Here is a 17,069-nt window from a genome sequence, read left to right on the forward strand (position 1 = left end):
TTCTTTACTAGTACCTATAATATCTAAGAGATGTAACATTCGTGACTCAGGATAATGATCATGTTCTGTCTGTCTCCACACATCATCTACAACATCCCGAGTTGTCTCCACCAAGTCAACCACTTCCAGTAAGGACAGACCATCCAAGTTATAAAACTCCTAAAACCAAAATGCATTCATTTTTAAACATAATCATATTTGTACCTTGGGCAATATAGTCAAAATGTTCTCAGACTTTTTCAAACGCTACATCTCTAATATCTGCCATATTATTTTCTCCTCTTCTTCTATCATATGATATATTACTTCTTTAAGCAAATACCCTGTAAGTTCCTTCACAAACATAAATTTCATGAAAGCCAGAAGGAAAAATAAGAATTACATAAACTCTATAAATTTATTTTTACCCTTGGCCTAATTTCTTTTAAATTTGGGACATTTCTTTTATTTACCTAATAGAAATGGCCTTAACACCATATGTACACTACCCATTTCACCTCACATATCTTTATTGATTCATTTCCTGGGTTGCACAATGTTACCAATAATACAAACATAGTACATGGTATATCACTGCTAGGAAAAAGTTTTAAACCATTTCAAACACTTCATTCAAATGATATTAATGAAATAGAAATAATATTGGGAATGAATAAAAAATTACTAAATATTTATTTTGAAAAGAATAGATTTTGTAAAAAACACTCAAAATGGTCACTTATTTAAACTCTCCATAGATACACCAAGGAATAATCAATCTAGTAAGTATCAAACTAAGACTTTTTATATTTCAGATTCCTCCAAAATGCTAATTTGAATAAAGTAAACGATTTTTCCAAAGGACATATTACCTCCACAGGATAAACCTCTGTTAGTAGTAGGTTTCTGTTTTTTTCCTATCTACCTGCAGGAAAGTAATTATGTTTTTGAGAAAAATATTTTCTAGAGATTAGAATTTAACTTTTTTAAAAGTTTGGACTTCTAAGTTGCACTCAGTTTAAATACGTATCTTAAGTAAACCCTGCTACATCTGAAGAATATATTTTGTCCAGAACCATCAAGTAATGATTTTAAAACAGAGATAAATCTAGTAAAAATTGAATGCTAAGGTACTTCTATCAAAACCTGATATATAACTATGTATGAATCACGTACTCTTGCAACTGTTTCAAATAATTCTTTAAAATAACTGGCTCTTTCTTTACTAATCTGTTTACTTCCACGATGAGCTTGTTCTATCCAAAACTGGAACTCATCACTTGGTGTAAGAATACCTGAAAAGTGAGAAGGAAAAATTAGAAATATCAACTGTTATCATGCTGATCATTTTGAAATGTAAAGAAATATTGAAACACTATATTGTGCACCAGGAACTAACGTAGTTTTGTAAGTCAATTACACTTCAAAATCTCACAAACAAATAAACTCATAGAAAAAGAGATCAGATTGCTGGTTAACAGAGGTGGGGGTGGGGAGAGGGGGAATTGGATGAAGGTGCTCAAAAGGAACAAACTACTAGTTATAAGATAAATGAGTATCAAAGATATAATGTACAACATGATAAATATAATTAATACTGCTTTATGTTATATATGAAAGTTCTTAAGAGAATAAATGCTGAGATTTCTCCTCATAAAGAAAAAATTTTTGTTTCTATTTCTTTAATTTTGTATCTATATGACATAATAGATGTTCACTAAACTTACTGTGAATATCATTTCATGATGTATATGAGTCAAATCATTATACTGTACACTTTAAACTTACACAGGGCTGTATGTCAATTATCTCAATAAAACTAGAAGAAGAAAGAAAGAAAGGAAGGAAGGAAGGAAGAAAAAAAAAGAACAGAATCATTTGAAAATGAAAAGCCAGCAAGTCACTGGTTTCATTTGCTGATTTTGCACATTTCTGTATTCTTAAGGATGCACAGAAAATAATTTTTACAATTTCTATGAACAAAAACAAACTACAAAAACAACCCCAAAACAATTAACAAAATGACAATCAGTACACACTTATCAATAATTACTTTAAATTGGCTGAATGGATACAAAAACAAAACCCATATATATGTTGCCTGCTAGAGACCTGCTTCAGATCTAAAGCCACACTCAGATTGAAAGGGGATGGGAAAACCTATTCCATGCAAATGGCAATCAAAAAGCAACACTTACATCAGATAAAAAAAGACTTTAAAGACTATCACACATGATGTTGTGGTACAAACTTTCTGTATGGCTTTTCTTATAGTCCAATTAATTACTAAAAAGCGTCCCTACAAGGACAAATAAAAACACTGCAAAAGGAATACTTGATGTCTTTTAACTTTTTTGGGTTTTTTTGCGGTACGCGGCCTCTCACTGTTGTGGCCTCTACCGTTGCAGAGCACAGGCTCTGGACACGCAGGCTCAGTGGCCATGGCTCACAGGCCCAGCCGCTCTGCAGCATGTGGGATCCTCCCAGACCAGGGCACAAAGCCATGTCTCCTGCATTGGCAGGCGGACTCTCAACCACTGCACCACCAGGGAAGCCCCCTTTTAACTTTTTATTTTAAAAAAATATTAAAACACTGATTTTAACTCCTATTTATGTGGAAAATTATCTCTATAAGAAAATCTGAGTTGGAATAAAGTAAATTTGCCTAATTACAGTCAAAAAAAAAAAAAAAAGACTTTCACAAATGATAAAGAAGGATATTACATACTGATCAAGGGATCAATCTAAGAAGATATAACACAATGTAAGTATATATCCACCAAACATAGGAGCACCTAATACATAAAGCAAATATTAATAGACATAAAGGGAGAAACTGACAGTAATAAGTTCATAGTAGGGAACTTTAACATCCCACTTACATCAATGGACAGATCATCCAGACAGAAAATCAATAAGGAAACAATGGCCTTAAACAACACATTAGATGAAATAAACTTAATATATATATATAGAACATTCCATCCACAAGCAGCAGAATATACATTTATTTCAAATGCAGAATATACATTTATTTCAAATGCACATCTCCAGGACAGATCACATGCTAGGCCACAAACATAAGATGCAGCAAATTTAAAGAAAAGTGAAATCATATCAAGCATCTTTTCTGACCACAATGCTCTAAGACTGGAAATCAACTAGAAGGAAAAAACTGCAAAAAACACACAAATATGTAGAGACTAAATAACATGCTAAAATCAATGGATCACAGAGGAAAAATCAAAAAATACCTGAAGAAAAATGAAAATAAAAACACAACAATCTAAAATCTACATGATGCAGCAAAAGCAGTTCTAAGAGGCAAGTTTATAGCAATACAAGCCTACTTCATGAAATAAGAAAAATCTCAAATAAACAACTTAAACTTACACCTAAAGGAACTAGAAAAAAGAAGAACAAGCAAAACCAAAAGTTAGCAGAAAGCAATAAATCATAAAGATCAGAGCAGAAATAAATGAAACAGAGACTAAAAAAAAAGAAAAAATAGAAAAGATCAATGAAACTAAGAGCTGGTTCTTTAAAAAATTAAACGTCACTGACAAACTTTGCCACACTCATCAAGAAAATAAGAGAGAGGGCCCAAATCAATAAAAAGAAGTTACAGCTGACACCACAGATATAGAAAGGATCATAAGATATTATTAAGAAAAATTATACACCGATAAAATGAACAACCTATAAGAAAAGGACAAAATCCCTAGAAATGTACAGTTTCCCAAGACTGAACAAGGAAGAAATAGAAAATATGAGTAGACCAATTACCAGTAATGAAATTGAATCATTTCATTACTAGTAATTGTAAAAAATAACTCCAAAAAACAGAAGTCCAGAACTAGATGGCTTCAAATCACATGGTTTGGTGAATTCTACCAAATATGTAGAGAAGGGTTAACACCTATTATACTCAAATTATTCCCAAAAACTGCAGAGGAAGATATGCTTCCATACTCATTTTCCAAAGCCAGCATCTCCCTAAAATCAGAACCAGACAAAGATATCACACACACACACAAAAAAAGAAAATTACAGGCCAATATCACTGATGAATATAGATGCAAAATTCCTCAACAAAATATTAGCAAACCAAATTCAACAATACATTAAAAGGTTCATACACCACAATCAAGTGGGTTTTATCACAGGGATGCAAGGATGATTCAAATCCAAAAATCAATCAATGTGATATACCACATTAACAAACTGAATAAAAATCATATGACCATCTCAATAGATACAGAAAAAATTTGATAAAAGTCAGCATCCATTTATGATTAAAAACTCTCAACAACAAAGTGGATATAGAGGGAACATACATCAACATAATAACATATATGATAAGCCCACAGCTAACATCATACTCAATGGTGAAAAGCTGAAAGCAGCTCCTCTAACATCAGGAACAAGACAAGGATGGCCACTCTCACCACTTTTATTCAACACAGTATTAGAGGTCCTAGCCACAGCAATCAGATAAGAAAAAAATAAAAGGAATCCAAATTGGAAAGGAAGAAGCAAAACTGTCACTGTTTGCAGGTGACATGATACTATACATAGAAAATCCTCAAGATGCCACAAAAAAACTACTAGAGCTCATCAATGAATTTGGTAAAATTTCAGGATACAAAATTAATACACAGAAATCTGTTGTATGTCTATACACTAACAACAAACTATCAGAAAGAGAAATTAAAAAAACAATCCCATTTATAATCACATCGAAAAGAATAAAATACCTAGGAATAAAACTACCTGACGAGGTAAAAAGACTGTATGCAGAAAAGTATAACATTGATGGAAAAATTGAAGACAACACAAACAAATGGAAAGATATACCACGTTCATGGATTGGAAGAATTAATAATGTTATAATGAGCATACTATCCAAGGCAATCCATAGATTCAATGCAATCCCCAACAAAATACCAATGGCATTTTTCACAGAATTAGGAAAAATGATCCTAAAGTTTGTCTGGAAACATAAAAAAAAAACCCAAATAACCAAAACAATCTTGAGAAAGAACACAGTTGGAGTTATCATGCTCCCTGATTTCAAACTATACTGCAAAGCTACAGTCATCAAAACAGTATGGTACTAGCACAAATACAGATACATATATCAATGGAAAGAACAGTAACCCCAGAAATGAACTCACACCTATGGCAATTAATCTATGACAAAGGAAGCAAGAATATACAAAGGGGAAAAGACAGCCTCTTCAGTAAATGGTGTTGGAAAAGCTGGACCTACATGCAAAAGAATTAAACTGGACTTTTCTCTCCCATCATACACAAAATTAAGTTCAAAATGGATTAAAGACTTAAATGTAAGACCTGAAACCATAACTTCTAGAAGAAAACATAGGGAGTATGCTCTATGACACTGGTCTTAGTAATATTTTCTTGGATCTGGCTTCTCAGGCAAGGGAAACAAAAGTAAAAATAAACAGATGGGACTACATAAAATTAAAAAGCTTTTGCACAGCTATGGAAACTATCAACAAAATGAAAAGGCCACCTACTGAATGGGAGAAGATATTTGCAAACAATATATCAGATAAGGGGTTAATATCTATAATATATAAAGAATTCATACAACTCTGTATCAAAAAAAAACAACCCAATTAAAAAATAGGCAGAGGATCTGAATAAACATTTCTCCAAAGGACACATACAGATGGTCAACAGGCACATGAAAAATGCTCAACATCACTAATCATCAGCAAAATACAAATCAACCACAATGAGATACCACCTCACACTGTCAATGACTGTTATCAAAAAGGCAACAAATAACAAGTGTTGGTGAGGATGTGCAACCGTCATGCACTGTTGGTGGGAAGGTAAAGTAAAGCAGCCACTATGGAAAACAGTAGGCAGATTACTCAAAAAATTAAAAATAGAACTACCATATGATCCAGCAATTACACTTCTGGGCATTTATCTTAAAAAAACAAAAACACTAATTAAAAAAGATATATGCTCTTCTATGTTCATAGCAGCATTATTTACAGTAGCCAAGATATGGAAGAAACCTAAGTGCCCATCAACAGATGAATAGATAAAGAAGATGTGGGGTGTATATATATATACACATATGTATATATGTGTGTGTGTGTGTGTGTGTGTGTGTGGTGTGTACATATATATATATATATATATATATATATATATATATAAAATGGAATATTACTCAGCCGTAAAAAAGAATGAAATCTTGCCATTTGTGACAACATGGATGGACCTAGATGACATTATGCTAAGTTAAATAAGTCAGGCTGAGAAAGATAAATGCTGTATAATCTCACTTATATGTGGAATCTAAGAAACAAAACAAATGAACAAATAAAACAAAAGCAGAGTTATAGAGATTTGGCACCACCAGGAGCCAAACCCAGCTTGTGGTTGGAGTGAGGCACAAGCTGTAGGGCCACCATGTGCTCACCAGTGCCCAGCCACCATGCCCAGCTTCCACTACAAGTTCCTGAAGAAGTCCAAGCAACAGCTGCTGTGCCCACTGTGCAGGAGAAATATTTGAAAAAAAAAAAAAAGCAGAATTACAGATATAGAGAACCCCCCTTACCAGAGGGAAGGGGGGTGGGGGAGGAAAGAAATGGGTGAGGGAGATTAAGATTTATTTTGTAACTGCCAGTTACAAAATAAAGGAGTCACTGGTATCAAATGTATACTGTGGGGAATACAGTCAAGAACTATGCAATATCTTTCTATGGTGACACACTGTAACTAGACTCATCATGGTGATCATTTTGAAATGTACAGAAATACCAAATCACTATGTTGTGTAACAGGAACTAACATACTGTTGTAGGTCAATTATACGTCAAAAACAAACAAACAAACAAACAAAAATAAATCAGACTTGTAGTTACCAGAGGTGGGGGATGGGAGGAAGGGGAATTGTATGAGGTGGTCAAAAGGTACAACTTCCAAAAGATAAATAAGTAGTAGGGATGTAATATACAACATGATAAATATAATTAGCACTGCTGTATGTTATATATGAAAGTTAAGAGAGTAAATCCTAAGTGTTCTCATCACAAGAAAAGAAGACTTTTTTTCTATTCCTTTAATTTTGTATCCATATGAGGTGATGGATGTTCACTAAACTTATTGTGATAATCATTGCTTGATGTATTTAACTCAAATCTCTATGCTACACACCTTAAACTTATACAGTGCTGTATGTCAATTATATCTCAGTAAAACTGGAAGAAAAAATAAGCAAGTTAAAATAGTTTTATTTTTCCCAATGAAATACGCAACCTCTAGCTGCTTAATCCCATGCTGGAAGTAAATTCACTATTCTTTCTGGTTGTATGAGACTCAAAAAACATCTATTTTACTATTCAAAGTATAAAACTACAACTAATATTTTAAACTAATGATTTGTGTATGTCAGGCATTTCATCTTAATTGTTCTTATGAAATAATTTATCTATAGCCACAAAATTACAATTAGCTTCAGGAAAAAAATACATTTTAAAATAAAAGTCATTGGCTTATTATCTTCACAAATATACAATTAGCATCAATCCTCATTATTCACAGATTCTGGATTTATGAAGTCACCTACTTGTTAACATTTATATGTATCCAAAGTCAATACAATACTCTCAATGTTTTTGTGGTCATTTGCAGACATGCACAGAGCTGTGAAAAATGTGAGTTGCCCAACGCATATGTTCCCAGCTAAGGATGAACAAAGCAACACTGCTTTCTTATTTTCTATCACCTACTGTAAACAAATGTCTTTTCTGTAGTCTATGTAATGCCATGTTTTTCACATTTTTGTGCTTTTGTTGGTGATTTTGCTGTTTAAAATGGCCCCCAAGCATGGTTGTGAAGTGCTGTCTAGTGTTCCTAGCACAAGAACACTCTGAAGTCCCTTACAGAGAAAATACTTGTGTTAGATGAGCTTCATTCAGGCAAGAGTTGCAGTGCTGTTGCCCTTAAGCTCAATGACAATTCATCAACAATATATATTAAATAACGTGTCCAAACCAAATGCACCTAAAACAAGGTTATGTGTTGAGCAGTTGGTGAAAATCTCATGACCAGAGGCTCACGGGACCCTAGGAGCAATGCTTCAGTATTCGCTAACTGAGTGTTCACAGTGACTTTATAGAACAGAACTACTGCAAATAATGAGAATCAACTATACTTTCTATTTCCATGAACTGCACATTATTAAAGATCACATCTTCCTCTTCTCCAAATCCATATGTAAATCTATTTATTTAAAAGCAGTTCAAGCTCAGAGAAGATCCAAAGTGTGGGAAGAAATCTTTGAAGAAGTATATTAATTTACTAATGTATTAATAAGGCAATTGTTTTGATTTTCTTTGACAAAACTATGGGTAAATACCTCGTGTGTCATCTTCCTTAAATTTCAGTTTTGATAAATTAGTATCTGATCTTCGTAGAACTATACCCAAGCCTGCTTCTAGTTCACTCAAAAGATTCTGGAGTTTGGGATCAAGGTTTCTGCTCCATTCCTGATCCTAAATAAAAACAGACAAGAGCATACAATGTTCAAAATCTTGCCAATCAAACTGGTTTCCTAAAACACTTTCAAAAGAACTAAGTCCAAATATATCTGTTTCACTCAAAGCCTGACACTACCTCCATCTCATAAGGGAGGGAAAAAAGTCCTTTCAACAGTTAAAACTTTATAAAGATCATTTACTACAGCAATTTAAGAGCTGATGTAGATTGCATTTTATATCTTTCTCCAATTTCTCTATTTGCCAATAAAGGCTACATTAAAATTTTTTTAATTACAAAGAAAAAATATTTTAACTTAAAAACTAAAATACTAATGATATTACCAGTAAATAAAATAATAAATATTTACTTTTGTGTGTATGAAAGCATTTACCCAAATACTTAGGCTAAAAACAACCACCACCATACAAGCTACTTTAATTTACTCACCTTTAACAACATTGGCGCAAATACTTGCCGTACTGCTTGGTAAAGGGAATTTATAGGTGATTCTAACATAGATGAAACAAGAATGTTTTTATGTAGATTCTGATCAGTAATTACTTCAGGTCGCAGCTTGAAAAACACCAGCACTTTATCTTTTGTGTCGGCAAAATCAATCTAAAGTGATAAACAAATGATTTTTAATGTTATTTTCATAAAGTTAATACTTGAAAATTTATATATTTCCCTAAAATGTTATATTACTATAATTTTACCTCTTGGAAAAACTATACTTTAGAAATAATTATAGTATATTACAACCAATTCTTAAAAAAACCTGGGTTTTAAAAATGTATCCCCGCTTATATGTGATTGTATCATAAAGCTACTTTGATAAATGGTTTATAAACAAAAAGCACTATATGAATATTGTTAACATCCACTCCAGACAGATTCAGTAATACTACAGATCAAAGCTGTGTGCCCCAGGTACACACTGGTGAGTAGTATACTTCTTCACTCCAGAAACTCTATAACAAGGATGCTAATTACCCTCTTACATGAAACTAAGTTCAATATAAACTCAGAACTACCAAAACAAACTTAGGTTGTCCATCTCCTAAAATCATCTTTATGTGAACAAACATTTTTTCCTTAAAGTATTTGAGATCAAACTTTTTACTAAATTGTCATATAACGAGATTATCACCTCACACTGGTCAGAATGGTTATCATCAAAAAATCTACAAACAGGGCTTCCCTGGTGGCGCAGTGGTTGAGAGTCCACCTGCCGATGCAGGGGACATGGGCTTGTGCCCTGGTCTGGGAAGATCCCACATGCCGCGGAGCGGCTAGACTGGTGAGCCATGGCCGCTGAGCCTGCGTGTCCGGAGCCTGTGCTCCGCAACGAGAGAGGCCACAACAGTGAGAGGCCCGCGTACCGCAAAAAAAAAAAAAAAATCTACAAACAATAAATGCTAGAGAGGGTGTGGAGAAAAGAGAACCCTCTGGCACTGTTGGTGGGAATGTAAATTGATACAGCCACTAAGAAGAACAGTATGGAGGTTCCTTAAAAAACTAAAAATAGAACTACCATGTGACCCAGCAATCTCACTACTGGGCATATACCCTGAGAAAACCATAATTCAAAAGGACACATGTACCCCAATGTTCACTGCAGCACTATTTACAATAGCCAGGACAAGGAAACAACCTAAATGCCCAACGACAGATGAATGGATAAAGAAGATGTGGTACATATATACAATGGAATATTACTCAGCCATAAAAAGAAACGAAATTGGATCATTTGTAGAGATGTGGATGGACCTAGAGTCTGTCATACAGAGTGAAGTAAGCCAGAAAGAGAAAAACAAGTATCGTATATTAACACATATATGTGGAATCTAAAAAAATGGTACAGACGAACCTATTTGCAGGGCAGGAAAAGAGACGTAGACTTAGAGAACAGACATGTGGACACGGGGTGGAGGGGGAGGGTGGGACAAACTGGGAGATTAGGGTTGACATATACACTACCATGTGTAAAATAGCTAGTGGGAACATGCTATAAAGCACAGGAAGCTCAGATCGGTGCTCTTCGACACCTAGATGGGTGGGATAGAGGGGGTGCGATGGTGGAAGGGAGGTCCAAGAGGGAGGGGATATAGGTATACATATAGCTGATTCACTTCCTTGCACAGCAGAAACTAACACAACATTGTAAAGCAACTATACTCCAATAAAAAAAAAAGGGTGAGTGAGCTTTTGTGCTACTTTTCTTTTATCCTAATCATTGTATTTTTTTAGCCACTAGGAAGGAATTGGCATTTACTCAGTATTGCTGCTTTTCTCAAACTCTCATTTTCACGCATTAGAATTCTATTGCTAGCATGATCATTTTATTCCAATTACAAGCGAGAATAACAAGCTGCAGATAAGTAGATTTGAAACATTCATTCCTTAGTAATTAAATAGACCATACCCTTAAATTTCCCTCCTCCCACCTATCTGAAGAAAGAATATTCAGAAAATACTTTTTTGTGTGTGTGTGTGCGGTACACGGGCCTCTCACTGTTGTGGCCTCTCCCGTTGCGGAGCACAGGCTCCAGACGCGCAGGCTCAACGGCCATGGCTCACGGGCCCAGCCGCTCCGCAGCATATGGGATCTTCCCGGACTAGGGCACGAACCCATGTCCCCTGCATCAGCAGGCGGACTCTCAACCACTGCGCCACCAGGGAAGCCCCAGAAAATACATCTTTTAACATCATACTTTGAAAACAGTATCTATAGTCACTGTCCAAGCCATCCTGGGGCATCCATCAGGACAATGAGCTTTGCCCTAGCCAAAGTCAGAGTTAAAGCAAAGGATAAGTTGGCTACAGCTGCTCATCATTCCCTGAGTAAAGAAAAACTGAGAATGAGCACTCCTAGCCACATCTCCTCCAAGTTTCCCTATCACTGGCAACTGCTATTTCCTCTTAACTGACTATAATTTGATAATTATTAAGGTGTAAAGTTGGTTCTTTTTTGAGGTTGCAAAATACCTCTATCACCTACTGGGATCGATCAGGGATCAGCATACCACAACTTTCTGCCTGTTTTGTACAGGCCACAAGCTAAAAATTATTTCCACACTTTCTGAAAAACCGAAAGAATAATAATATTTCATGATATGAAATTCAAGTATCAGTGTCCATAAATAAAGTGGAATGCAGCCACACTCATTCATTCACATATTGTCATGGCTGCTTTCTCATGGCAATGGCAGAGCTGGAGTTGTGACAGAGACCTTATGACCTGCAAAGCCCAAAATATTTATTATCTGGCCCATTATAGAAAAAATTTGCCAACCTCTATTCTACAGCATAAAACAGATCATACCTCTCTCTTGCTTAAGATTACCAATGACTTCCTATTTCAACCTAAATGGTGTACAAGGTCCTAAATGATCAGTCCATACTGTAACTTTCACATTCTTTGGTTATTCATTAAACTTCAGCAATGACTCTGGATTTTTTTTTTCCAGCTCCTTAAAACCAAGATAAGACCCAGCTCAAAGCCTTGGTACTTATCATTTCTTTTCCTTAGAAAACTCTTCCTCTAAATCTGCCTACAAGTCATCATTTAAATCTCACTTCTAAAGTCACTAATTCAGACAGGTATTCTCTCCCTCTTTATTTTAATGCACTTCCCCTCCCCATGCCCATCACTACTTTAACATTACTCTATTTTTATTAACAGCACTTATCAATACCCAAAATTATGTTACATTATATACCTGTGTGCATGTGTTTAGCCCATTTTTGTCTATTTGAATGTTACTCCTTGGAGATAAAGCCTGACATGTTCATAACTTTATCCCCAGCACCCAGGACAATGCCAGACCCATAGTAGGTACTCAGTAATTGTTAATTTCTTCAATCATGCTGATTCTTAGATATCTAAAGTACAACTTAAGATATAACAAAACATTTTCAAATATGACTAAAAATCTGTAGTGTGATGTATGACTAAAGATAAAATATACTGTTGGACTCTACTAGCTTAACTAAAAGTTATAGTTTCCATTTTCTTTTTTGTTTGTTTTGGTTTGGTTTGGTTTGGTTTTTGGCCACACGGCTTGTGGGATCTTAATTTCCCATTACAATCTATCTAAACCTTCGGTGGCATTTACAATTGTGTGCCCTGATTTTATAACTTGTTGAGTATATGTCAATCTAGGCCACTGCAGTGAGGCTCTAGAAGACAGACACAGGGGGTCATGTTCTGAATTATATTAACCTATTAGAGAAGTGGAGTAGTTAATGCTTAGGGTGTAACCTTTGTGCCTTACTTTCCTCAGCCACAAAATGGAAATCAAAAGTTTCTATCTTATAGTGTTGTTGTGACTATTAAATAAGCCAAAACACACAAAGTACTTAGAACAGCACCTGACAGAGAGTAAAGGGAAAATAAACGTTAGCTATGATTATCTATGCTTTTTACATCTTTGTAAACTCACCAAACCTAGCAAAGTGCCTTGCATATATTGAGTTCAAAATACATCGATTGAATAGAATTGAGTGAAATCCAAGACCAAAAATTCATAATAGGGTGAATGATACAATCATCCTACAAAAAACGCATTCAGTGCTTGCTGTGCATCAAATACTCTGTTAGACCTAGGGACACCCGTGAACACAAGAGGAAAAGGTTTAATGTATGACTATCACTTGTTAATTTTCCTCCATTTACTGAGCAGGGCCTCAGTGTTAGGCAGGGGTAATGTGTGAGGCAATTTTTTTTCTATGTATTATCCTGAATGTGTGTGTGTGTGTGTGTGTGTGTGTGTGTGTGTGTGTGTGTGTATCTCCTGGTTGCAAATGCAACCATTTCTTAAACAATCTTGCCAGTGGAGGCAGCAGTAAATAATAATGAATAAATCAATACATCATATGTGGCACAACAAAAAGAATTTAAACTTCCTGCCTTATCATTTCTTAAAAGATTTGAATTCCTAACTATTCTTTCCCTAGAGTAAATTTAAACTCGTATATAATCCAAAAAAGATACACTAGGATTTGCCTCGAAGAACCTCAACAGGGTGGAGAAAGAAAAAATGTTTAAATAAATAAGGTAAATATTTTATTTTTAACTATAACCTATCTGTAGTATAAAAAAAAAAAAAAACTAGAAAGACTAGAATTGTTCTCTTCAGGTGCGTGGACTGGGAACCTCCTTTGGTCGGGGGGATCCAAGCTCGGAAACTACACGCTGAAGCACGAGGCCAGCGCAGCTCATCAAGCGGGGACAGCACTGGGCCCTCTAGGATGATCCAAACAGGAAGGCAGAAACGGACCCGACATCCTTCTGGCTGAGCCCGGGGACGTAAAGGTAGGTCAGGGCAGGGGTGCAGGGAAGCATACCACATTGGAAAAGGAAATTCCGACGTCGGATCGCTGCACTCTGAGGAGCATCTGGTTCCCGTCGTCCAAGAAGTTGTTGATTTCAGGACTGTTGTACAGCAGCGGCTGGTCCCAAGATTCCGACACCAGTCCAAAGTAATTCTGAGTAGTAGTGAAGATGAAAAGCTTCCGAACGTCCCCGGTTCCGCCCGCCATGATTCTAGAGAAGGGGAAAGAGGAGGGAGGGCGGCAAAGAGGGAAGGAGGAAAAAAGCAGTCGGCACAGAAATAAAGAGAAGATGAGAACTCGGCCCAAATCCGGAGCTCGCCTGCGGGCCTTCAGAGCTCCGCGGTTGCCACCGACAGTCGCTATGGCGACGGAGCACTACGGCGGCGTGCGGTGGGCGTTACCATCTCGGGCACGCGCACGCAAAGCTCTCGGAGAGGATCGATCATCTAGGAGCTCCTTAGCTGCTCGCCGCGGTCCTCGATTGCAAAGGATTCAGGCAAGTTTGTGTCAGGTCGCAAAATCTGCCTTTAATGCTTTCTACTGACTTCTTATAACGCATAATTAGAAGAGATACCTCTAGTCTTCAAGTGCAGCAGTATGACAAGGATTTAGGATGGCTGGGGTTCTAGTGCTCCCTCTTCCCCTTCACTTGTTAGCAAACCACTGTCAACGTCAAGTTCCACATCTGTAAAATAGGGAAATACTATCTGGGTTATAATGAGGACTTTAAGAGATTACTACTTAAACACCGCTTTTTAAAGAGGCTGATAATAGGAGTTCAATACAACGTTAATTTACTTTCTCCATCTTACTCTTCTCGTTTCTGTGTTAATTTCCCACCATTATTTTAATTTTGTTATCCTATTATTTCAGAAAAATGTTATTATTTCTCCAATTTTTCATCACAATCGTTATCAGAACACACAGCCATATTGTAAAATAACCAAAACGGGCAGTGATACTTGTTAATTTGTTTTATAACAAGCATAACCAAATGCTGAAGAAATACAGATGTGAAATCAGCCTTCATCATTTTCTACCCCATGGCATCACTACAAACTACTAAATTGCTGGTCATTTATCCCAATATTCATCAAAGAGTCTCCGAATTCAATAATTATCTTCTAAAAATATTTACCTCATGCTGCTATATGCCAAGTAGTGAACTAGGCCCTGGAGACCATAGTCTCTGCCCTCATAATCAGTCATCATCTCAACCCTGATTTGAGCCATTATCCTAGGGAAAATAAACACATACCAATTGTTTTATTTGCACTCGGTAATCACTACTATATTCTTTTAGAATTAGAAAGAAGGTCTTTTTATCTGCTGAGCATCTTGATTAAGTTTGAGGAATGGAAACTAAAGAAAGCTGAAGTGCTTTAAATTATAAAGGGAAATGAATTCAAATTCTTACGAAATAATCCAAAAGATGGGAAGGGAGTCAGTGAGGTAGAATGCCGGCAGCTGGATGGGAAAAAATCCAAATAGCGACCCAGGGTGACTGGATAGCGAAAAAGGATTTTGAAAGCAAAAATGGCTAATATGGATACAGAGATTCTTGCTCTGCAATGAGCATTATGATCCTTACCAGGGTCTTAAGGAAAGTCTCCATTACTCACAAATGCTTAGTCTGGGTGAGTTATTTTGGTGGAGATGTGTGAAATGGCTGAATTAAGCATCCATGGCAATGTGAATAAAAGTGAATAAAAAGGCAACACATGTAGGGAGATGAGTCTAGAAAGCAGCTGAAATCATGAGAATCTCATCCTCCCAGGAATTTTTAGAAATCTTGGATGGGCTTTGGACTTCCACAAGATATGAAATTTGAGTGTTTTCATCAATTTTAACCCAGATGTCAAAAAACATTTTAACCTAGATGTCCAGTTGACATGTAAACCCCATGTGGATAGGGATTTTGTGTATCTTGTTCACTGCTGTATACCCAGACTTAGGCCTAGAGTGGAAAACAAGACAGATAAAGTCCCTGTACTCATGAAGCTTCAATAAAGAAGAAAGAATCTCAGAGATGGTAAGTTATAGAATGAAGATTCATACCCAAATCCAATTCTCAATCTCTAGACACTATTTCACAGTGGTAGCAGCAGGCTAGCCACTAACATAATATCTCCCCTTTCGCAGCTAAGAGGTGTTTGCCATCCAGGTGTGGGCGTTAACTAATTCTCACCAATGAAATGTGAGCAGAAGTAGTGTGTGCCACTTCCAAGGCAAGATTTTAAAGAAGTAAGTATACTTTTACCCTTTGCCAGCTGGATGCAGCTAACAAAGCATCAAGAGATGGCAGAACCATGAAAGAGTCTGAACCAGGGCTTCTGAATCACAGTGTGGCATAAAGCCAGCAATTGTTAAGCAAGAAATAACTTTTATTGGGCTTCCCTGGTGGCGCAGTGGTTGAGAGTCCACCTGCCGATGCAGGGGACATGGGTTCGTGCCCCAGTCCGGGAAGATTCCACATGCCACAGAGCGGCTGGGCCCGTGAGCCGTGGCTGCTGAGCCTCTGCGTCTGGAGCCTGTGCTCCGCAACAGGAGAGGCCACAACAGTGAGAGGCCCACGTAACCTTTATTGTGTTTGAACCATTTTATATTATACATGTGTGGGTCTATTTTCTAATCGCAATTTAGGCCACACTAACCAATGAGTAACTGATATCAGCAGTAGTGTGCTGTTTAAAAAAAATTAATGTGGAGCATTTGTTTAAAAGTTGGTTAGCAGGTGGCATGCAAACAGATAATGTGAGCCAGGGCACAAAACCTTTCTGAACCAAGGATTCCTAACTTTTTTCGGTATTTACATGTATCAAACCTCTTGGTGTCAGGACTTATTTATACTTTAAAAAAGTATTGAAGCTTCCAGAAAATTTTTGTTTCTCTGCATTATTTCTATCAACATTTACTATAATAGTCATTCAATGTGAGACAAATTTTAAAATATTCATTTATTCATCAATTTAAAAATAATAAGCCCAAGACTTGTTAACATAAATAACATATTTTATGAAAATAATTATAATTCCCAAAACAAAAATAAATTTGGTCAGAAGAGTGGTATTGTTTTACATTTCTGCAAATCTCTTTAATATATTCCTTAGTAAGAGATCGTCTATCTACTTCTGCATTCCATCTCTTGCAATATGTTGTTTTAGTTGAAGTATATGGAGAAAACACAGATAATGTAGTTGGAAAACAGAAAGAACTTTATAATC

The 17,069-nt window shown here is 36.1% G+C and overlaps 1 protein-coding gene across 1 annotated transcript in view; it reads right to left on the reverse strand.

Moving 5' to 3' along the window:
* Window positions 1-14,368, reverse strand: part of DYNC2H1 (dynein cytoplasmic 2 heavy chain 1) — a 366,248-nt gene extending 351,880 nt beyond the window's left edge. Inside the window, exons 1-5 of the mRNA XM_060018033.1 lie at window positions 13,858-14,368; window positions 8,956-9,126; window positions 8,387-8,522; window positions 1,156-1,274; window positions 15-159 (exon numbers count right to left, since the gene is read on the reverse strand). Of these exons, the coding sequence (XP_059874016.1) occupies window positions 15-159; window positions 1,156-1,274; window positions 8,387-8,522; window positions 8,956-9,126; window positions 13,858-14,052 (766 nt within the window). The 5' untranslated portion in view covers window positions 14,053-14,368. The remainder of the gene's footprint in view (window positions 1-14; window positions 160-1,155; window positions 1,275-8,386; window positions 8,523-8,955; window positions 9,127-13,857) is intronic.
* Between the last annotated feature and the right edge of the window lie 2,701 nt (window positions 14,369-17,069).

Source organism: Delphinus delphis, chromosome 8 (assembly GCF_949987515.2).
Source record: "Delphinus delphis chromosome 8, mDelDel1.2, whole genome shotgun sequence".
In the NCBI taxonomy this organism is placed as follows: Eukaryota; Metazoa; Chordata; class Mammalia; order Artiodactyla; family Delphinidae; genus Delphinus; species Delphinus delphis.